General features: G+C 52.8%; 1 protein-coding gene across 1 annotated transcript in view; it reads right to left on the reverse strand.

Moving 5' to 3' along the window:
• MGAT5B (alpha-1,6-mannosylglycoprotein 6-beta-N-acetylglucosaminyltransferase B) overlaps positions 1-21,520 on the reverse strand; it is a 65,071-nt gene extending 43,551 nt beyond the window's left edge. The window contains exons 1-2 of the mRNA XM_034067562.1: positions 21,392-21,520; positions 15,223-15,335 (exon numbers count right to left, since the gene is read on the reverse strand). Coding sequence (XP_033923453.1) covers positions 15,223-15,335; positions 21,392-21,459 — 181 coding nt within the window. The 5' untranslated portion in view covers positions 21,460-21,520. The remainder of the gene's footprint in view (positions 1-15,222; positions 15,336-21,391) is intronic.
• Positions 21,521-23,916: the final 2,396 nt, after the last annotated feature.

Consider the following 23,916-nt stretch of genomic DNA (forward strand, 5'->3'; position numbering starts at 1 on the left):
TTAGTGGTGCAGCTCATTTGAAATGGAAATGGCTGCTTGAAAAGCCTGGGCAGAGGAACAGCTCCGAGTCCTGATTAAAACCCAGACACAGGCACCAGCTCATCCCTGCAGAACAAACCTGGGGGCTCCTGTGGGGATGGGTCCTGCGAGCCCATTCAGCCCAATGCTGCTTGGGCAGGGGGATGAAGGAAACTGAGGCACGGGGCTACATAGGGCTCACGTTTCCAACAGCAGCAGTGAGCTGATGTCCATGAAGAGTGCCCAGGGGTGCTCAGCTGCATCCCTACCACCCAGGTAAAGCTCTCCAGGGATTGCCCCATGCTCAGTGAGGAGCAAGCAATAGAGATTTCCTACTGCTTGGGCACCATCCACACCCCAGGCACCCCAGCCAAGGATGCCTGTTGCAAGTCCTCCCCATGGAAGCATGGCTGACAAGACAGCTCTGCTCCCGAATCACTAAGGAGGGAGAAGGATATTCCCACTTGGAATGAAACATCTACCCCCTGGATCCCAGGCTGTAAGCCCCAGCCCCACAGCTGACCCCCTCCCCCCCCCCCAACCCTCCCACTGCCTTCACTGAGATCCCCCTCATGTCACTGTCACCATCCAATTTCCCAGCCGGTTTTGAGCAATTCCAGGATGCTTTTCAAAGCTTTTCAAAGCTCTGAGCTTTGCTGTCAACAGTAAGCAGAGATTTTCCTTCTCCAATGAAGAAATGAAAACCCAGCCCCAATCCGAAGTCAAAAATAGTAATGAAATAAGTAAATCTCAGCCTTCCCTGCGTTATCTTTCCAAGCACCCTGCCAGAGAGCAGAGCAGGCGAGGGCACAGCTCTCCACAGCCCTCCCCTTGCCCTTGGAGATAAAGTTGAAGCTCTTCTTCATCGAAACCTCTCATTTTCTGTTCCTGGTCTTTGCCGCTGTTGTTTGTGTTGTTCCAGAAGCTTAAGGGGGATAACAGGAATGAGTTGACATCTTTGGCAATGATTATTACATCTCTGGGAAAGCCATGTCTCATTAAAACCAAAAGAGAGGAGGAAAAGTGCTGAAGTGGCTCTTTTAAAACCAGGATTAATTTGTTAACCTGCAGCAGAGACCCGGACACCCAGAGAGCAGCTGCTTTGGGATGTGATGGGGATCCAGAGGATGGCAGAGCCTGGTCAGTACCCGCAGCTTCCCCCACTGAAACCAGTGACAAAGATCCACAGCAGACTTGCAAGCAGCACTGCAGGCAGATGGGGTAAACCCAACCCCAACTCAAGAGCATAGAATAGACTTGCGAACCCCTTCTTAAACAGCAAGCAAGCTGCTAATCAGAAAGGAAAGATACTCTCATTACCTTTGATAAGCAGCAATGATGGGCAAGAAAATCCAGCTAAAACTGATCAACAGATTAATTGGAGTTTGCTAAAGTAGGACAGGTTTCTGACAGTTTCCCTGAGTGGCAGCCACTCTTTAAAGGCAATCACTGAACCTGATGGAGGTTTTCATAGCAGCACTAGGAAATAATGATTGCAATCAATCATATCTTACTGGATTTCATGAGACATGCTGGTAAACACAGCAGAGGGAGGAGAATTATTTATGGTGCTTCAGAAGAGCATACAGCTAAGTAATTGGATGAAATCAGGGGAAAAAAGAAAGCAGCCCCTAAGGGTGATGTCTGGAGGAAGAAGAAATGGCTTCTCTGTGAAACCAGTGGCACAGTCAACAGCCCATATGCTCAAATTTGGTCAAAACCCAAGGGAATTCTCTAATGATGCTCTTGTCTTTAAAATACCTTCCTGGATGAAAACATCCCCAGGCAGGCATCCCAGCCCTGCCACTGAAGCCTCCAGGAATGGGAGCCAGGACAGAGCGTGGGTGAGTTCTGCTGCATGTGCAGACCTGGACACAAGCATGAAGTTCAATGCCAGATGCCTCAAGGCAACTACACAGCAGTGGAAAGAACTGAGAAAGCCACATTTCATTCCATGGAGCATTTCCAGCACGGCCATGGCTTGGGGACTCCCTGCAGGCAGTCCAACACTTCTGGCACCAGTGGAGATGATGTGAAGTGGTGCTGGTAAAGGCCAGGTTGTGCAACAGGAGAAGGAGCAGATGGGAAGGAGTTTCCTTGCTCAGGCATCATGGTTTAGGGTGCTGAGCATCCTCCCCAAGCCACCACACCATTACTCACACTGGGAGTCATACCATAGAATGGACCTTAAGATCATCCAGTTCCAACCCCCTGCGGTGAGCAGGGACACTTCACACTAAACCATGGCACCCAAGGCTCTGTCCAACCTGGCCTTGAACACCGCCAGGGATGGAGCATTCACAACATCCCTGGGCAACCCATTCCAGTGCCTCAGCACCCTCACAGTAAAGAACTTCTTCCTTAGATCCAATCTAAACTCCCCCTGTTTCAGTTTCAACCTGTTACCCCTTGTCCTATCACTACAGTCCCTAATGAAGAGTCCCTCCCCAGCATCCCTGTAGACCCCCTTCAGATACTGGAAGCTGCTCTGAGGTCTCCACGCAGCCTTCTCTTCTCCAGGCTGAACAGCCCCAACTTTCTCAGCCTGTCTCCATACAGGAGGTGCTCCAGGCCCTGATCATCCTCGTGGCCTCCTCTGGACTTGTTCCAACAGCACTTCACAAGCACAGAAGGAACATGCAGGATGCCACCCTGTCATACAGATTTATGTCATATGGACACTTAGGCTGAGGCTTTCAAATTGAGATAAAACCCCTCCGGAGACACAAAACCCCAGCACTTTGGGGCATGTTCCCATTGGCCCCTTGGACTGATTCCAACCTCCTTGCCCTGTGTAGCTAGACCTTGAGGGCAGCTCCCCATCCCAGGGTCACTCAGCTCCATCCTGCTCAAGGGGTCTCACTCTGCTCAGCTTCATGATCGGAAGATGGGAAAGAGAAACATGCAGTAGGTACAGTGTTTGAGCTCACGCTGCTGCTCAGTCTAATGCATCCCTTGTCTTTTCCTCCTAGTGGGTGCAGGCAGCCATGTGAGTCCATCACCAACTGTACTGGGGAGGGGAGACCAAGGCTCCACAGACCAGTATGGAGAGCACCAAAACACCCCCCTGACATTTAAAATGCAATTCTACAATGTATCTACCACCACTGTTCATACATGTCTGATTTGTTGTTGATTCCCCCCCTCCCACTTCTCAAACATAACTCATATCCCTGCCTGGCTGCCTTTTAACAGCCGAGTGCCCTGGTACAAGGAGGGAATTTGCTCAGAGATGGTAAGACATTACTTATGTCCATTGAAAATACCAGCTGAATTAATTTCACTCTAAAGCATCATTTGCTCTGCTTTGGTTTCCTCCTTTAAAGGACAACTCCGGGCTGCTTACACCCCTCAAAAGGACAATGAAGGGTTTTTTGAAGGAACCAGACCCAGACCTCACCACCCTGCTCCTTGAGTGGCTGGGATCCAGGGCTGGCCTGTGGACCCCATTATCTCAAGGGGAACACCATCCTCCCAGGGAGGACCCCAGCCTAGCACCTCCCTGGTTCCCAGGGAGCAAAGCACCAGCCCTTCACTTCTCTTCCCCTCCCAAACTCCTCTATTTACTTTCATTATTGATTTTGGTTCAAACAGATTAAAAGACCAAAGAGCCAACTAGCCACGGGCTCCAGCTCACCCTGACACATAATCCATTACAATTACAGCCCAGAGACCCAGCGCTAACTAGCAACAAGAAAGCCCAAGTCCAGGCTTGGCTTAAGCTGGCCTCTACCTCCCATCTCCATCCCTTTGGCACTCAGCCTGGGGGATGCTGCTCCAGGGACGGACCAGGTCCTGCTGGGTGCCTGCACCCCTTGAGGGCACCCATTCACAGCCCATTGCTGCCTACAGCAACCCATCCATATTTGCCATTGAACTGTTATGGATTTATGATTCTAAGTTATACACAAAAAATATGGACCTGCTTAGCCAATGCCCCAGTGCAAAGGAGCTGCACAGGGACCTGTCGCACCAGCAGCATCTGGGGGTGCCCCAAGAAGCAGCCAGTGAAGTGGACACTAGAGTACAGCTCCAACTACACCATCGATCTGCTGCTGAGCTGCTGGAAAAGGCTGGCAACAGAGTGGTTCCCTGGTAATCAGCCAACTTAAGCAGCCTTAAGTCATTGGCTGGTAAAGTAGATTATGTCCTGCTGCCTGATATCATCTACCCCCTGGATTCATCCATCCTCTCATCACTGCTGCACAATCAGCAGCAGACATGAAGCCTCAGTGGTGTTTCTCTCCCCCTCACTGCATCCAGGAGCAGGCAGAGCCCATCAGGTCCTGCTGTGTTCTGCACAGCCAGCTCTAGCACCATGGGGCCATCAGTCATGTGCCATGACCCATCTAGGCTCTTATCACAACCATGCCATGGGCTCAAGAGACCCCCCAGCTTCCCTAGAGCCAAGACATCACAGGATGGGGACCAATGTGCTGCAGAAGTCCCCTGGCTGAAAGCAAGCACCATCTGTGCCATGGCATTCATGTTGTCTAAACCAGCACCAGCAGATGGGAAGCAATGCTGCTCAGCCACATAAACCACATCCACAAGTGCAATGGCATCCTACAGCCAGACACTGCTCTGGCCACCCTGCTTCCAGACTGCCACAGCAAAGCCACATCCCTGGGCTCCGTGTCCCAGCACGCTGCAGGTCCTGCCCCATGGAAGGGTGATGCCCCATGGAAGGGTGATGCCCCAATAGGTTTCATGAAGGAGGTTGGTTAGAGAGAGGCCAGAGAGGTCCTGAGTCTCTACCCAAGGTCCCACCAGCCATCCTCCAGCCTGGATGGATGGTGCCAGCACCCCTGGGTCCCTCCCTAAGCACTCTGGCTGTAGGACCCCAAGCTGAGCCTGCAGAAAGGGCTTCTGACACCCCTCCACTCCATGCAGCTCCTCCTGCCCCACTGCCTGAATGGAAACACCTGTAAGAGCAGGCTGCAGCTCTGTCTCTACCATAACGCACATTTGTTCCTTATTTCCATATAAATAAGAAAAAGCAGGAAGCCCAGCAATACAAACAGACACTTACATTGACAGAAAGGAAGGTTTCATGGCTGCGAGGGAGAGAGCGGGACTGTTCCACCAACTTTTATTACTTCTTACCTCCACACACACACACATAAGAGATCTGGTGTCCCCTGTGGGACATGGGGACAGTGCCACAGGGCCTGCCACAAGCCATCACTCTGCAAGTGAGCAAAACAATCTCGGTCATGGTCTCCTCTTCCAGCAGCCCCAGGAGATGGGCTGGTGAAGAGGAGATGGGCTGGTGAAGAGGAGATGGATGCACACAACCCCAGCACAAGCTTTTATTTTCTTCTCTCTTTTTAACCCATCTTTTCCCTCCTCCTCATCCTCCATCATTTGTTTCCTTTCAAAGTACTAGCAGGGTATTTTTAGTTGCTCCCCTATTGCCAGCCAGCACTGTTTTAAATTGCATTTTAAAGCTGTTCTGCAGTGCTCCAGGCACCTCACGCTGCAGACAACGCTTTCAAAGCACAAGATTAACGCCAAGTTTAAATTGCTTCCTAAAATACAAGGGCTCCAGCACAGGCTGGCTCAAGGGCAGTTGGTGGTAGCAAAGCCCTGAAGACACCAGTGCTCCTGGGGCAGAGCTGGACCCTGCACTGGCTGGATGCTGATGGCTTTGAGAGCAAACTGGAGCCCAGCTTTGCAACTGGGACCCCCAGCTCCAGGCAAGGAGCAGCTCCACAGACCCCACATGCCAGAGACCCCTTCATCATTAACCCTCGACTCAGTTCTTTGTCTTTATAAGAGAGGCTCCTCTCCATGGGTATTTATCTCAAATACTTCCAGTTCTACTACAGCCCCAGTAGTTCTTCTGGTAGAGCAGAGATTTCGGCTAGAATAAGGTACAAACCCTTCCCTGTGAGGGTGCTGAGGCGCTGGCACAGGGTGCCCAGAGAAGCTGTGGCTGCCCCATCCCTGGCAGTGTTCAAGGCCAGGTTGGACACAGGGGCTTGGAGCAGCTGCTCCAGTGGAAGGGGTCCCTGCCCGCAGCAGGGGTTGGAGCTGGAGGAGCTTCAAGGTCCCTTCAACCCAAGCAAGTCTGGGATTCTACGATTCACCCACCCCAAGATCAGGGAGAAGAAGGCTTCAGCAAGCTGGGCACCAGCAGGGCTCTTTTGGCTCTGCACATCCAGCACTGGAGCCCACAGCCTTATTTACAGCTGCCCCAAATGCTGTGTTTCAGAAACAGCAGAACTCACTAATTTAACATGTCCAAAATTATTACCATTTCTCCTTCAGCCAAACCCATTGGCCAAACAGTGCCGGGCATCCTGCCACTCTGCTCCAGGGATGGGTAAACCATCCCCTTCCTCCAAACCCATGGAGGAAAACCTCAAACCCGCTGAGCCCAGTGGCTGGATCCTTCCAACAGCAGCAGAGTGGGGCAGCAGCCCAAAGCAGAACCCATGGGACCCGGGGTCATTGGCAGAGGCATAGGACAACCTTGGCTAATCTCTACCTGAGCCAAACTGAGCCCTGGTCTCTCATTTAAGCCCAAGAAACAAATAAATCAGTGGCAAAATCAGCTTTTAGAGAGGCTGCTATGGTTCCCACTGTGCTAGTTTTATTTTCTGAAGTACCTGCTGCCTGGCGGGCTCAGGATGAATTTTGATTTAGGAGTGAAAAGGGATAATAAAGGCACAAAGAGCTGTTACCGTTCCTCCCGGCCTGGTGGGGTGTTTGCTCATGGCACGTTGACGGAAATGCCATTTGACTTCCCTATGAGCTATAGAAAATCTATTAATTGATTTAATCATTCCCTGGGAGTCGCTGCTTATGGAGATAACGGAGTGCCTGGGGCCAGCAGGATGCTGCTCCTCCCTCTTCCAACACAGCAGCATGGAAGGGGGCAAGGAGACCTTCCTCTCCCCTCCACCAGCTGAAGACTGGTGGATTCACACTTCCATTCTCCAACCATGTTGGTGGCATTAAGGGTTTTGTTTTCAAGCCTGCAGGCATGAAATTCTGAGCATCAGTTGTAGCTAATGGGCACTTCTGCAGGAAGAGAGGTGTTCCCAGGGTGGATTAAGCACTGCTACAGCACTACGACAGCAGCCTTTACCCCTCTGTACCCTGCAAAGCTCCAATCCACATTTACCCCCCAGCACATCCCCTCACTAACCCGTGAGCCCCCTAAGACTCCTTTATTTCCATTATTTTAACAGCACTCATTTCCCTGCCTGCAATAGCGATTTAATCAGAGCAGTAAAGTTTTACACTTCCCCTTTAAACTCCCTTTTCCAAGTGCTGAGTTGGAGATGGGAGCACACTGCACATTCACCAACCCAATGGGGGACGCAGCGCTCCAGGACCAAAGCAGGGTGACCCATGGGGACACCAGAAGGAGCAGGAGATGACACATGTTTTAATCAACCCTCACTTTCCCCACCCAGGCAAAGCAATGGTCTGCTCCCTGTGCTGTCCATGCAACAGCACTTGCAGCCCAGGGAGCTGCATAGGGTGTAGATGACACCCACAGTAGCACTCATCACCAGCACCCATTGCTCAGCACAGAGCAACACTTTAGCCCATAATTAAAGAAACCTCTCTGTACTCAACAGGAAGAGCAGAATAAGTTGTTATTGCTGCTGCATGTGGCATTATCCATTTAAAAGAGCCCCTGGAGCAACTGAGCATCTGGCAGGAGCGAGCAGGGCTGGTGATGGGCAGAAAGTCCTCGCCCTGCATCTGGACTCTGCTTTGGGGTCTCCATTAAGCCCCTACTCCCCACCAATGCTTGGACTTGAGGAAGCAAGAGAACAGTCCTGAGCAGCAGGAGCTGGAGCACATCATGTCTGGGCCAGCTGGAGTCTGCCCCAGCATTTTAATAGGGAAAGAAAAATCAAAAGCCTGTGATTTCCCCAGCACAGCTCCTCATTAAGGAGGTGCTCCCAGCACCAACCAGCTTGGCTTGGCACTGACCAGGCAACTTCTGGCAGCATCAGCTGGCAGCTCTGGGCCCCAAGGCTGCTTGGAGCAGCTTTGGGTGGGATGGGAGCAGCGAGGCTGGAAACCAGCCGCGGGCACTGGAGAGCTCACAGCATGGTCCTCCCCATGGGTGTCCCTGGCTGGCACCCCTCCAGCAGCACACAGCCTCCAGGAGACCCTAATCCAGCTCTGGATGCAGGAACAGAGTAATGAAGCACGGGGGATGTGCAGTATCTGCAGGTCTCAGGGAGGTGACAGGCACTCCCTTACCCACACTTTCTCCATTGGGGACTGTGGAGTCCCTGTGGATAAGAGCCCCACAGGCACTGTGGGAAGAGGGGATCAGAGAGGATACCCCCGCTGCCTTATAAGAGGGTTTTCCTTAAGCAAATTCTGGATCCAGATGATGAGAACAGCCTCATCCCTGCTCCTGGACAAGCATCCCAGCGCTGCCTGGTGAGGCAAGCTCAAGCAGCAGATCCTGACAAGCTGCTTACAAGCTGCTGCACACGTTATCCAGAGCTGCCCAGCAGACAACACCAAAACACAGCACGAGCAGCCCGGGAGAGGGCTGTTCACTTAGGGTGAACCTGGGAATAAGCAGTGCTGGGTTTCCAGAGCAGGGTCTGCCCATCTCCCTCCATCACTCTGCCTGTGCCCTTTCATCACCATCACTTGCTTACACGAGTCTTTGTAGCTGGTTTTCGTCACACCCCCACCAGGCATTAAAGGCAATAAGATAAATTTCTAACTCTCATGACTTTTCGAAAGCAAAGGGAACAGGAGCATCCCTGGAACCACATCTCTCTGCATCAGGTCTCAAGGAGGCAGCAGCCTAGTCCCTTGCTCCAGGGTGCTCCCTCCAGCAAGGTCAGATAAGAAAAGGGATTGGCAAAGCCACAAAGCAACCCAAGCTCCTGCCAGAACTATGTGTTCTGCTGGAAAACAACTGAGGGGCAAATTGGGATATACCACAAGTGGCAGAAACCTGAGTTTGCAGATGGGTCCAGCAATTACTTTTCCCCAGAGAGAGGAAACTGGAATGTGAGGATGAACACATCTGTGCTTTGCTTTAAAGCTCTTCTGGGCTGAGCAGCATCTCGCTGCAGCCAAGACCTCTCAGGCAGAGCTGAACCAAGCCATTCCCTCCACTGCTGTCCTCCCTCACGATGAGCCGCATGCAGAGGGAATGCAGCAGGTCAGGATCATGCACACAGATCCCACCTTCTCCTCCTCCCTTCCCAGTACTGTGAGAGAAGAGCACAGAGTTATTCAAGCTCCCTCTGATCGTTAGCAAACCTGAGCTTGACCTTTCTGCATCTTCTGAGAGAACAAACAGCGACGGTACCTGGTCATGATAACTCAGCAGGGATGCTGCTGGAGCAAAAGGAAAACCAGCAGAGACAGGAGTGGGAGCAAAGGACCCCTCCGAGGAGATTATGTAGGTTCTTGCATTTCTATTTGGCCTTTTTGTTCCTCTCCTGGGGGAGCAATTCAAGGAACTGCAATAACATGAGATCCCATTGCTTCACAGTACTATGGCCCTGGAATGGTGAGGATGCCCTACAAACCCCCAGCAACCTTGAACATTACCTTCTTGCAGCACAATTCCCACCCCTCCACCAACATCCATGCCCTGGGATGAAACAGAAGCACAGACACCAAGGGATACAGCTGTGCCGTATCTCCCTCTCTCCTCTTCTGTGTTCATTGATAGAAGAAATCACTTTATGAGGGTGGGACTCCAGGAACTGGAGCAAGCAACAGCCACCGGAAAGGCAGAGCACTCCAATAGCTGGAACACAGATAGGGTGCTGGGTTTGGGAAAGCAGGGCAGGATTTCTGCCAGTGGGTGTTAAACACTGTTTCCAGTGCATCATGCTTAGCTGCTTGTCTGCTGGACCTCTCCTGAGTCCCAACACAGCAAACCAGAGCTATTCCAGCTCCCCAAGGGAGCAGTGATGCTCACCTTCTCCCACAGCCTGCATTCAGGACAAGGTGCCCCAAGGCAGCAAGGGGAGCTGCTCCAGCAGGCTTTCTCCATAACCTGTAAAAGTTATTTTCATTCCCCTGCAAAACGAGAGTGAATGGACAAATTCCAGAGGCTTCTGCAGCAGAAGCTGTTTGCTGCCCACCTCCAGACAGATTCCAGGCCAAATAAGTTAACATTGCTCAGCTGCAGAAAATCCCAGCAGCATAGGACTAGGAAATCTGCCCACAAGTTGTTTAGTATCCCATCAGGGTTCATATCCTGCACTGCTGAGGAGATCAGACCCTAAAACACCTCTCAGCAACCTAGGACAAGATGAGCAGCCTGGCAGAGGATGTGCTTCATCCCTGCTCTCTTGCATGTCCAGGCTTGTGCTCTGAAATCAGCTCTCCCCCTTGTCCTCTCCTCCTCTCTTGTCCTTTTGTGGTCCCCTGTCCTGGCTTGACCCTGTTTCCAAAGCAACTGAGGAAACACGAAGCAGGAGCCTGACTGTGGTCACCAACAGGAACCAGGCGGAGATGCTGCTGAGAGCTGCTTTTGGGTGGAAAAAGGCAGGTGCTGAGTCCTCAAGCTGAGCAGCAACCCAGGCAGGAAACACTTGAAAACAGGTTGAAAAGGCAGTTATGGGAAGAGTAAACACACAGCTCCAGTGCTCAGCAGGCCACCACTTCCCAAAGGCATTGAGCATCAAGGACCTCAGCATGAGAGCTGCTGTTGCAGCATAAACAGGCCAAACACTGATATATCTATATCTATAGATATCTATTCCCCCTAACATTATTTCCTTAATTCCCCTTAACTTACTCCCTTAGATATTCCCCTTAAGCAGGGGAAGTTTAGATTGGGTATAAAGAGAAAGTTCTTTACTGTTAGGGTGGTGAGGCACTGGAAGGGGTTGCCCAGGGAAGCTGTGAATGCTCCATCCCTGGCAGTGTTCAAGGCCAGGCTGGACGGAGCCTTGGGTGCCATGGTTTAGTGTGAGGTGTCCCTGCCCATGGCAGGGGTTTGAAACTAGATGTTCTTAAGGTCCTTTCCAACCTTAACTATTCTGTGATTCTACGTATCTCTCTCTCTCTCTCTCTCTATCTCTATATGAAACACCCAAAGCTCTTGTAGCCAAGTATCACCAAGGTCAGGTGAAATGAAATCAGAGCCCTCTTACAAGAATCAGCAAGGGCAGAGCTCAGCTCCAGCCATTTCAGGACATCAGGAATTGTCCTACACATCCGCGGCACCTGCAGCAAATTCCTCCAGCACCTCATACCCCACCATCCAGGATCAGGAGAAATCAGAAGTCTTTCAATGTTTTAAACTAGCTACTGCAGTTGCAGGCAATATTCCAGCCCCATCTAACCATGCTTTAATACTTAATAACCCATTTTCCTCCACTAATCCCCTGCAGCAGCAAGCCCCACCAGCAGGATGCTCATCACCACCAAAACCAGCCTGGAGCACAGCACTGGCCAGAGAGACCATGGCCAAACCCCTCCCCAGCCACGCTGCAAGCACCACCATTAAAGATTTGGGGGGATCAGTCCCTGCCCCTGCTTGACTCCAGCAGTGAAACAAAAGTAAAAAATGCTTGGGAAAAAAAACCAAACCCCAAACATTTTAATTTCTAAGGAAGAGGTGAGAAAAGGGCACAGAAAACTCAATCAGAGCCCTTCGGAGTGTGCCTCCCGCATCCAAAATGTACAGATTTGTCTGCTCCCCTTTATCTGGATCTTTGTTTGCAGAACAAACTCTCTCGGTGGCCATTTCAAAACAAAGGAACCTTTGTCTGTGTTTACTTGACAGCAGCAGATTAGGATAAAATAACTTGCATTTCAGAAGGGGTGCTTTGGTTCTTGTTAAGACCTTAAGCTGCTGCTGCATCAAATCACCGAGCACAGAGCCCATCTAAGGAATGATTTCTGGCACACGCCGAGAAAGTTGCCTTTTGGAGAGAGCCTCTGAGAAGGGGATTCACATATAAAAGTAAAATTTAGAATGGGATTAACTCTGGGACTCTGGCATTATCCACTGCTCCCTTTCAGGCTCCTGCTTTGCCTCCATCATTTTGGTTTTGATCGGCTGCTTACACAGTTCAGAAGCCAAGTTTGGGACATTTTCATCAGCTTCCCCTTGGAGTGCAATATCCAAGGTTCACTGCTGGGCTGGTCAGGACACCCAGGGGGAAACAGGAACTACCCTAGCCTAGATGGGACCATGAACCATGGGCTTCACCACTTGTCCACAATTGGTTTCCTTGGGTGCAAATGATTTTTAAGCCCTTGGGTGCTGGATTTGAACCCCCCGCTCTTTGCAGCCACCCCAACCCAAATGCAGACATTTAAGGGCATGGGCAGCTTCACTTGCACAGCATCACTGCTGAGCCAGGCAGGACACAGGGGAGCCAGGACTAGAGCAAAGAGCCACAAAAGCCAGGATCACCCCCAGGAAGGATCACTGGAGCCGACACTCGTTAGGCACAAGGCACTCAACTCAATACACCAGCTGCATGGGTAAGGCAGCCCCAACCCACGGCACACGGGGAGAGCTTGTGATGAAGAATTCATCAATTAATGAATAATGCTCAAAAGGGCCCATTAAATCAACACCCGATGAGCTCATGTGGAGAGGAGAGCGGCAGCAGGGACCAGGCTCCTTCCCCAGGCAGGACCACCAGTGCACTCCAGAGTGTTTCACACCAGGAGATGCTCCAGCCTTCAACACCCAGCAGGCCTGAGGCCACACACCCAATAACTCCTCCAAAGGCAACAGCCCTGAACCTGTCCATGTTTGTGTGAGCACTGGCCCAATTCCCACCATTGCCTACATCAAGAGCTCATCAACAATGCAAAATTAGCCCACTCCTTTGCGCTCACCTTCAGACCACACTGCGCTTACCAGCAGCAATAACTAGCAGCATTTCTTGGCTTTCCTTGGGATCCGTAACACGTTAATTAAATGCCAGTTTGTTATCCACACAGACCTATTAAGACATCACAGCGCTAATAAGCAGCACATTCAATTCTGCTCCCATCAACCTGCACTGGCTTTGATGTGCATCCAGTGCTCCTCCACATGAGCTCAGCACCACTCCAGACAGGAGGGACCTCCAAGTCCCTTCCCTAACCTCCTGCTTCACACAGAGCAGAGCTGGGGTTAGACCTGCCCACAGCCTCATGTGTTTGTCTCCAAGGATGGAGTTTCTCCACCTTGCCAGCCTCCCGGAGGCTTTGACTCCCTATTTCCCAGTGAAACCAGTGTGCATTGTCCCTGTGTACCAGTATGACAAGGAAGGCTGATCCCCAGCAGCCTGAACCTGGTGTTACAGAGCTAGAAAAAAGCCTCTCAGGTTAACCCCAGGGACAAAGAGTATAACCTTCCTGCACAGCATCCCTTCTTCCACAGACAGGAGAGAGGATGCTGCGTGTTTCAAAACAGTGTGCAAGACCATGAATGAACCAAATCTTCCCCAACAAGAATTGCAGCAACAGCCAAATTGGCAGCAATTCATCTGGAAGCACTTCCTTGCTTGGCAAATCCATTCAATAAGGGGAAAAAATGGTTTCACATTGAATTTCTGTGCTTCCCAACAAAGCACATCCCTTAGCAGAGCCAAGGGGGCTGGGAGAGGGCTGAGATCTCAGATGCAAGGCATGTTTCACACCTCACACCCACTTACACCCCTTGATTTAATCACAAAAGCAGTAATCATGGGGAAACCAGGTGTGAGAGCCTGAAAAGGGAGATTTCTTTGGATCCAGCTCCAGGACTCTGCTAACATTGTGCCCAGTAAACAAGAGACATGTAAGGATGGGAATGAGTGGAGTAAAATGTGGGTTAAACTGAAGACAATAAGGATGGGGAAAGTTATTCCACTCTAAAGCATCCAGAAAAGGGAAAAAGAAGCTGCATAATCATCTTGGTGCCACAACTTTAGAGTCCTGTGGGGTGGGACCAGGGGGTTCTGGAAACCTTTGCTGCTGTTCACAGCACAACTTGTGCCATCCCTCAGCTCAGGCTGCTCCCACAGTTAATCAGGACCCATGTGCCTTTCCTTTAGCTGTCTGCAACCCGCCCCCCAGGAGCACTGGGGCTCTCCTGGGACAAAGGGAAGCTGCAACAGGCATCACCTTTTATCCTGAACTTAGAAATCTTTCCAGGACCCAAGTCTTAAAAAGCCAGGTTTGGAGAACATGGTGATCCAAGGGCATCTTCTGCCCCAACTCCTCATGAGCTGCTTCTCAGCCCCTATAACCAGGCTTTACCCACCAGCCATACCCCAGGAGCTGTGCCTGGCATGGGGACAGGGACATTAACACAACACCTTGCAGGGCAGGTACCCCGACCATGGTAAAACACCAACCCTGAGGTCAGCCAGGCAAGCACCAGCCCCTTGGAGAAGGGGCTTAATGGAGCTGGTGATGGGGACAGTTAGGGGAGCACAGGGGGAGCAATGCCAGCTGCTGTGTGCTCCATCCATAGGGGAGAAAACAAAGCCAACTGCACATCCATCTCTCTGGAAGTCAACTGAACAGTTTATAAGCACCATTCCACTTCTGGAAACCAGCATGTTAGTCCTCTTCTTCTGCAAGAAAGCAACTAGCACTTCCAGCATCACAAGGAAATTGCCCCAAAATCCCATTGAAGGTGAGCTGGGGAGCTCAAATTCATCCATGCCTTTGGTGTGGAGGGGGAGACCATGGTGTGCTGACCAAGCCAGAAAGCACACTTGCTAAAAATCAGAATATTTATCTTCTACATTTCAGTATCTCCATGAAACCATAAATGCCTTTTATTTTCCCATCCCTAAGGGACAATTTCAACCCGCTGCAGATCAAAACTGCCCAAGGCTCTCCGAGCACCCAAGCCACATCCTCAGCACATCAGCCTTGGTGCAGCCCACACCACCTCCAGCTGAAGGTCTAATGCCACCAGCCCCAGTCACTGGTGTTTGCCCATCCCTCTGCTGCAAAGCCAGGTCAGCATCCCCATTCCAACACACACACATCCCCACTGTGAACACCTCTGGATGTGAGCACAGCCAGGCTTTAGCCATACGGCTGCAAAGTGCCCGCACCATGGAAAGAAGGACCATCAGGATCCCAGGCTGTCCTGACACCCCTGAAACAGGTCAGGAGGGAGCCTCGGGAATGGAGGCAACCGAGCTCCATCCTCCCTGCATCCCTGGCGCCTGTCAGAGCTGGACCACACACTTGGGGGCACGGAGCATCCTGCGGGATAGGACGGGCATTTGGGCTCACCTTCGGTCCGGATGGTGAAGGGCGAGTCCCCCAGGCGCTTGGCTGAGAACTGCCCTCCCAGCGACGTCATTAGGAAGCACAGGGTGAAAAATCCAATGCCCAGCACAAATATCCTGTGGGAGGGAAAGCAGAGCTGTAGAGAGGTGTGACAAGGAACTGGCTTGCTCCTGGTGCTGCCCCATCCTTCACCTCCCTGCGGTAACCCCTCTGCACAGCAGCAGGAGCTGCTGTTTGGGGTGTCAGGAAGAGGCAGCCAGGACAATCCCTGCTTCAATCCCTGTGGCTGAGCCCATACAGCCTGGACGAGGAGCACCTCTGCAGCCCCAGCCCTGCCAGAGCACACCAGCATCTCATCCCAGTGACAGTCAGGGAAAGATGCCCCAAGATGCTTCTGCCCAAACTCCAGCACTGAGCAGGGGGTTTGCCTGAGAGCACCCTCCAAAATCCCTGCAGCCTGCTCCTATGGCAGGCCTCGAGAGGGAGCAGAGGGCTTGCACCTTAGGTGGGAAAGCTGAGTCAGACCAAGACTGCCCTTACGATGCTCTATAGACCCAGCCCAATAACACACACCCCAGGAACCACTACAGTAAACAATACCCATCTTCCCCCTGGGAAAATCCAGGGAAAAGAGAGACCTTGTACCTTGCCTTCCTCCAAAAGGAGCTAAAAAAACCCCCAAACTACGTTTTTGTTAAGAAGTAAAGTCTTTTGTTCCTGCTGTAACTAGGCCACTGGTATTTGCCATTGTGTGCGGCATCGCCCGCATGGCACAAGCAGCCCTGTGCACAGCAGGATGAGAAGGGACCAGTGCTGGTGGCACACATGGTGACCTGGGACCATCCCATCACTGCTTTCCTCATGCAGGCTGGCAGGAAAGTGGTACCATGGGGATACACCAACCAGCATACTGACCTGCACATCATTCCCAGCCGAGCTCATGGTCACCCCCAGCTACAAGAGAAGCAGGAGCTCTCAGCACTGCTCCTGTTCAGGCTGGTAACTTTATTTGGGGGTGAAAAGGCTGAAGGCAGGAGCTCTGTGCATGAGGAGAGTTATTGTGCACAAAGGAGGGACGGACACTTGGCCTCTTTCCACCTCTTAGAGATGCTGTTGCTGCTTCCAAGTCTCCACAGAGGTGCAGCATCCTCCAGCAGGCACATGGGCAGTGCTGCTGCCAGGCATCATGTACAACAGCTCCCAGAGCCATGGCTGTACCGGGAATCTCAGCAACCAAACCCAAGGAAAGATTCAAGAAACAGAAAGAGAAAAGAAACCTCCTGCCACCCTTGTGAAACAATGGGGTTGTCTGCAAGGAGATGAATCTATGTGGGATAAAGGAGCTGAGCAAGCCCTTAGGGCTCGGAGCCAAAGGGAAGCAAGCCACTGAGGACAGGAATCAGTAACGCTCCTTTACAAGCTCACAGCATTATCCATAGGGCTCTGGAGCTGCTCACAGAAACACAGCACAGCCAACCAACACCAAGAGAGGGCTTTTCCAGAGAAAGGAACACCACAACCCTCCATCTAATCATTATTGTGCAGTTAAAAGGCAGAGGATTAGGAGCCAACCATTAAGTCTGGGCTACAATGTGCCAGCATTGCAATTATCTATTGCTGGAAAGGGCTGGCAGACAAAGTAACTGGCTTTAAAGCACTTGTTAGCTACAGGAGATGTGGAGAGCAGCACAGCATCAAGCAGCTCAAGGACTGAGCTTCCCCAAGGAAATCTACTGGAGCTGCTCCCAGGGTAGATCCCTACTGTCTCAGCACAGCATAGAGAGGTTTGCCCACATCTCCTGGACAAGACATAGAGCCTTCACAAGCTCCTTACCTCCATCCCATCAGCTCCAACGCTGCTCTCACACAGCAACACACACCAGACCCAGGGCAGCTTCACTCCCAGCATCAGGCAGCTCAAGAGTGAAGGGTTTCCTCTGCCTGCTCCCAGGAGGATCATCCCTGCCCACCACAGACATCGAACCCACACCCCAAGGCAGCCCTGCCCCTTCCCCAGCTGGGTGCCAGCAGATCAGGGTCCCCTGGCCATGGGTGCTGGACCAGCAGCACCCTGCAGGTCCCCATCCCCTTCTCACCTCCCACCTAATCAAGAGAAAAAGCAACACCTTGTGCCCATCAGCATCAATCTGCTCGGCCAGCAGCACCCCCAGCACCAGCACAAACCCTTCTGGAGAGCCACAGCCAGAGAAGGGGGGTGTTCAAGTGCATCAGTAGAACTGCCCAACATCCCTGCAGAGGCACCTGGGGAGTGAAGTCCCTTCATTTCTGAATGAGCCTGCCCTGGGAGGTGGAAATCAGCTCTGAAGAGCACCATGTGCTCGCCTCATGCAGCCATTCCCTCTCCAAATGCTGATGAGCCCAGAGCAGCAGTGTTTGCACACAGAGATAACTCCAGACCTCAGCCCCTTTCCCAAAGCAGACCTCAAGAAGGGTTTCCAGAGGGCTGTGGTCCAGCAAAGAGGTGACTGTGGAGGCAGCAAAGCATCCCTGATGCTGCAAAGCAACATGGTGGCCTGTAAATGGCTTGGAGAGGGGGTGATTTGGGGACATTAGTCTGTTCCCATTATCACACCCTGTGCTCAGCCACACAGCACAGCGCTGGATCTGGAAGAGACTGTTGAGGATTGCAGCACCCAGCTTGGCCTTGGAGGGCTGAATCTATCCTTAGAGCAGGAGGGGGGGACACTGTCCTTGTGGCACCTCCTTGTCAGGGGAGGACAACAGCACAGTGAAGGAAGCCCAGGCTGGAGAGGAGGTCACAGCCCAGCCATGCCCCACAAGCAAAGGTCCTCCCTAGGAGCACATCATGACACAAAACCCACTCAAAGGCACCTTCCTGCTGCCAAATGCCCCTTCCCCAAGGGGCACTTTAACAAAGCATCACCTGATGAAATAATCAGATCTGATGCTGCTCTTCACTCTTACCCCTCCTATTGACATCATCTTCATCATTATGCAAGACCTTTCATCTTCATAATTATACCTTGGCAAGGAGTGATGGTTAAACAGCAAGGAGAAGGGGAAAAAAAAAGGAAGGAAAGAAAAAGATGAAGGAAAGAAAGAGACACAGAGGTGAACTGTGCTGGAGCATCTCACTAGGAGACAATCGTTTTCATTTTGACTGGCTTACAAAGAGAGCAGGAAAGACACAGGATGCTTTTTCCTTAAAAACAATAAAAAAGAGATCAGAATCTAACTGGCATTGAAGTGCTTAGGAGAAGAACAGATCCAGCCCAGCAGCAGTGCTCCGGGAGCAGGGAGGATGCAGGGATGGGCTATCAGCCTGAGGACCCATCTCTTTTACTTGGTGCTGATCTTGGTGGATAGAAATGCTTGGCCCAGCTTTAACTGAGCAGGAGCTCTTCATGCAGAAAGCAAATACCACGAAGGAGGTAAAACACACCAGGCCCCAGAACCTCCAAACCATCCATCAAACACACTAGGTCCTCTGCCCCTCAAATACAGTCCAACTCACTGAAGAGCACGGAGCTCCAATGACCAAGCAGCATCTCCTCTGCTTGCTGGCTTTGCCTGACATCCCTCGTCACGTTCACTTCATCACCCAGGCACAGCTCTGATGCAAAGTCCTTCTCCACATCCTCCCCAAACGGAAGGAGAAGGAAGCCAAATTCTTTGAGTTGTTAGTGGAAATGGGAAGCGATGCCCCAGTCACTGCAGATCTGGTCCCATGGAACTGAAGGTGCGATGAGGACAGGAGGGTCTGAGTGATGAGGGGGAGGCAATGGGGGGAGTGGGGATGTGACACCGGGGCTGCAGCACCCAGCAGGGACCCACAAGGGGATTATTATGCAGGTGCATGAGGAAACCAAGGGCTACAGAGACAGGTAACAGCTTTTATTAGCCAAGTTTTCAACACCCAAATCTCTTCAAGCCCCAAACCTGAGCCATGGTTTCTCACAACAGCAGCAGCCAGGCTAGTAAAAGATGCTCCCTCTCCCACAAACCTTGTTTTGCTCAGAGCCTGACACCACCACAGCACTGCTAAAGCAATGCTCAGCCATGGTAAACATCCTCCATAGAGGGGACCAGGGTGAATTCTCTTATTGGTTCTAGACACACAGAAAGCCTGGCTTTGGTTTCCAGCCAGCAAGCTTGCCTGAACCCCCCATGTTCTGCAAACCCAAGAGCTGGGTCCAGGGCTCCACAGTTGAATTCTTGCCTGAATCCAGCCCTGTCACAACTGAACCCCCCTTTGCTGCTGACATGAAATCAGAGCCATCCTTGGGCATCTCCACAAATGGTTTCTACATTGATTTGTTCTCTCCCCTTCAGTTTACTGCAGGCGCTTTCGCAGCTCTGGGCTTTGCTCTGCTTTGTAAGCATGTCTGGAGCATGGTTAATGAAATGTTTTGGTGCAAAGGGTCAGGTTTCCTGATGGCTGTTTGCTGATGGCACTGCTGCCAGGAGCCTCTACCAGGCAGGGGACCACAGCACAGCTTCCCTAGACTTTACCCAGCCACCAACAAGCACTGGATTTACAGGACCCATCCTGATTGCCAGCATCTGCTCGCACTCCTGTAGATCACCTCTGATTCACATCAGCTGAGAACGTGCCTGCTGATTTTAGAGGAGCAGCACTGATTTGCACCAGGTTACAGCTGGGCAGTGCCCGGGCTGGGAACAAGGTGACACAGGACTGTGATGTGGAGGGGTCACGTTCAGCATCACAGCAGCATGGAGGAGGTGCAGGGCTGGACACTGTGGGAGAGCTAGGAAAGAGCCTTGGGAATTTCTCCTCCCATACATGGGAAGCCTGACTTGTTAACAGCAGGTTAACAACTGGTTCCACTGGCACACATGTGGGTCTGCAACGGTTTGAGAGCAGAAGCCACCTTAAGGCATGCAGACAGGATGATGTAGGTGCTTTGCTACAGACACCAGGGACTCTCCAGCTTGGTGCTCTCCTGCTATCACAAACCCTTCATCCACACACATCCTCATCTCCAATGGGACTTTGAGATCATCATGCAACTCACTCCCGGTGTTCCCCCATGCTGATGCCAGGTCACTGCTCAAGAGGGACTTCCATTGCCCCAGGGGTGATGCCCAGGGCATGGGAAAGAGGGATGCTCCAGACAGTCACTTCCTCACCAGACTTTAAATCCACTTAAGAAAGCAAACAGCCAAGCAAAGAGCGTACCCCTGGAGTGCACGAGTCCTTCCCACCTCTCTCACAGTCATTCCCCACGCTTGGATCAAGCTGGAGCTCTGGAGACCTTCATGCTCCTGCTCCACCACTGCTTTCCAACACCCCCTTGGCCAAGTTTCCCAGCCCCAGGGCACTGCTTCGGGCTCCAGCAGCAGGAATCCCTCCAGGCAAGCAGTGCAGAGCCAGGCAGCTCCCAGGGAGAGGGAGACGTCTCCAAGTGTGAGCACGAGCAAACAGCACAACCACAGCCCCATTGCTGCACCCAGCTCCGGGCGGGAATGGGCTAAGTGAAAAGGCACCAGGCAGATCCCTCCGATGATCCCAGGTGATCCCCAGCCCCCAAGCACAGCGGGAAGTGCTGGCAACCACTGGCCTGGGCTCACCCTGTGCTTTTCCCCCCCAGCACTATCCCCTTCTGTGGGCTTTTGGTCCCTCTCCCTATAGAAAATCCAAGCCATTACGAGCATCTCCCGTGTATTTCAAGCTTGGGAGCAACCAAAGCGCATCTCCGGTGCAATAAGGAAGCTGGAGATAAAAGGCTGGAGAGAAGTGAATGCATGGAGGCAAAGAAGAGGGGGAAAGGCAATAGCTGGGTACGGGCATACTGGAGCCAGAGGGTCTCAGGCTTGGACAGCAACCCCAGCTCAGGGTGGATTTCAAAGCCCCCGTCAGCAATAGCAGATTTAAACCAGAGGATCCGATTCCCCCCTTCCCCAAGTACCAGCAGCTCTGAGGAAGGCACACAAATGGCAGTGCCAAGCAGCCCTGTAATGAACCCCCCCATATACTGTGTGAGGAGTGAATCGGGGCCGCCAGGCAGCGACTGCTGCAGGACCTGGAGGCAAACTTACCTGGCCCCTGACATCCTCATGTGGGCTCAACCCCACCGCCCCAAGCTAAACATGCTCCGACGACCGCATCCTAGCCCGCGGGAGGGGGGGGGGGGGGGGGGGGGGGAAGGCAAGAAAACATCAACTTTACCTAAAGGGTCTCAGGGTGACGAGGCATCTCCTGACCATTATCTTCCCATCCGCGTTGACTGTGATCATCGTTCGAAGTTGAGGGAGGAGCGGGGAGGGGGCGAACACCCGCACCCCCCCCCCAAGGTACCCCCCGAGCGGGGCTCAGCGGGCGGAGCGCGGGGCTCCGCGGGGGCGCATGGCGGGGCGCGGAGCAACTCCCCGCCCGCCCTACCCCTACCCGCAGCCGGCAGAGCCCATCGCGCTCCGTGCGGGCGCCGCGCCCTGCCCCGCACCGCTCCGCGCAGCCCCGCGGAGCCAGCTCCGCCCCGCACCGCCCCGCGGAGGCTGCGCCGGGTGCGCTGTGCCATCTAGCGGCCCCTGGCACCGAGGGGCTCCCCCCGAGATCCGTTCTGGGGGGCAGGGGACACCCCTGGAGTGGTGACTTCATTGGGAAAAGGTGATGAGGGGACGGGGGGGTCAAAGCAGAGCGGCCACCGCGCAGCCCCCGCAGGTGCTGTTTGCTCTGGGGAGGCTACGAGGAGCAGGGCAAGGGGCAAAGGGGGCCTGGAGTCTGGCTCTGACAGAAGCCGCCCCAGGCTTTGCATCCCCATCACCCTGTGTTGTGTTCAAGGGTGTCACACTCACAGCCCATGTGGCTTCTCAGTGTCCCCAGACACCCCTGGGTGCTGTGGGAAGGGCCAGGGAGGTGTCCTTGGGAAGACAAAAGGGCCATAAGAGCTGAGGCAGGAGAAGCTGAGCTCAGCAGAGGTGTTCCTGGCTCAGGAACGGTGACAGGCACAAAAACCTTCCCAAAGCTTGGGACTTAAAGGAGCCAAATGTGTACAGAGCCCAGAGGCCACCCGACTGGAGCCCTTGACCCAAGGACACCCATCAGCACGGGCACACCCCACCGGTGGTGAGGGAGGGGACACATTACCCCATGGGGTGAGCACAACATCCCCGAGAGCTGGCACCATAAAGCATGGGGTGACACTGGGGGAAAGCTGGTTCTTTGCCACTACCCTCCATGGTTTTTCATGGAATCCCAGTCTCGTTTGGGCCGAAGGGACCTCAAAGCTCCTCCAGCTCCAACCCCTCCCACAGGCAGGGACAGCTTCCACTGGAGCAGCTGCTCCAAGCCCCTGTGTCCAACCTGGCCTTGAACACTGCCAGGGATGGGGCAGCCACAGCTTCTCTAGGCACCCTGTGCCAGCGCCTCAGCACCCTCACAGGGAAGAGCTTCTGCCTAAGAGCTCATCTCAGTCTCCCCTCTGGCAGGTTAAAGCCAAGGAGCCAACCACCCCTTCTTTCATAGACTAACCATGGGCTCCTTTGCTTGTGCAGGATCCTGGTGTTTTCCCATGAGGCTGATGAAGAGGAAATGCTGTGTTATGACTGCTGTGATACTGCAACTCCAATTCCCATAGGGATGCCATTCTGCTTCCTTCTCCCTGCTGTAAACCAGGGGTGTCTTCAGGCAGCAGAGCTCCAAGTAGCAGATGCTGCAACAGCATCAGCCACAGGCGAGCGCAAAGAGGAAAGACAGCTGGAAATTTCCCACAAAACAGCATTTTCTCTCCATGAAACAGCACTTTCGGCCAGGGAGAAGTGAGGGGAAAAACCCAAATCCTTTAGGGTTTAATAAATACCAAAGGATTTTTGTGTTCATCCACACTTTTCATGGGCAGGGGACAGGGAAAGAGTCATTGCCACACTGATGCTGAGCAGGATAATACAAGGCTGAGGCAGATGGACACCCAGACTGAGGGTCTGCAGAAAGTGTGGCTCAGAAGCAGCAGCCAAAGCTACCAACCCTGAGGTCAGCTCTCCCTGATCTTCAGTACAGGCAGCCAACATCTTGACAAGGACACCAATCCGTGAGCTCATCCCATGGGCACCACATGGACATGACCGTGCAGACCCACTGGGCTGGACAGACACCAAACCCCAGCTGGGGTGCCTCAGCCTTTGCTATTTTGGGTGCATTTGGGAGCTTTCTGGTGCATCTCTGACCCTCTCTGAAAAACCCACCTGGTTTTCCTAACCTGACCTTTGGGCAAGGAGGGAAGCAGTAGATTAATAACAAAGGTGCTGTGGGGATCCTGCCACCCCTGACCTTGTTTCTGTTTGCTCCCTTCATTCCCATTCCAGCACCTCGGACAGGAGACCCTGAGTCCTCTGAGCTCTAAAACCACCTTAAAGCCTGGTGTTTCTGCACTTGCTGCTCTTGAGAGCACCACTGCAGCCAGAGCCTTTCTCTCTCAGACCAGCTCAGCACAACGGGCTGGAAACCTTCCTGATGCACATAAACACCCAACATGAAGAGGTCAATGGAGCAGCCAAGTCACTGCCTCCCGCGTGCAAGGAGCCAGCTTGGGAGGACAGCAGAGCATCCCATCACGGGAGGGCAGAGTAGGGGGCTATGGAGTTCCAGTGTGGGGTAAGTTTGGCTGTTGGGCAGAAGCCCCAACTCTCACCTCCATAAGGATGGTGACAGTGTCACCACAAGCTCTGGGTCGTGCCAAGGGGCAGCTCTTCCCTGAG

This window comes from Melopsittacus undulatus, chromosome 11, assembly GCF_012275295.1.
Source record: "Melopsittacus undulatus isolate bMelUnd1 chromosome 11, bMelUnd1.mat.Z, whole genome shotgun sequence".
NCBI classification, from domain to species: domain Eukaryota; kingdom Metazoa; phylum Chordata; class Aves; order Psittaciformes; family Psittaculidae; genus Melopsittacus; species Melopsittacus undulatus.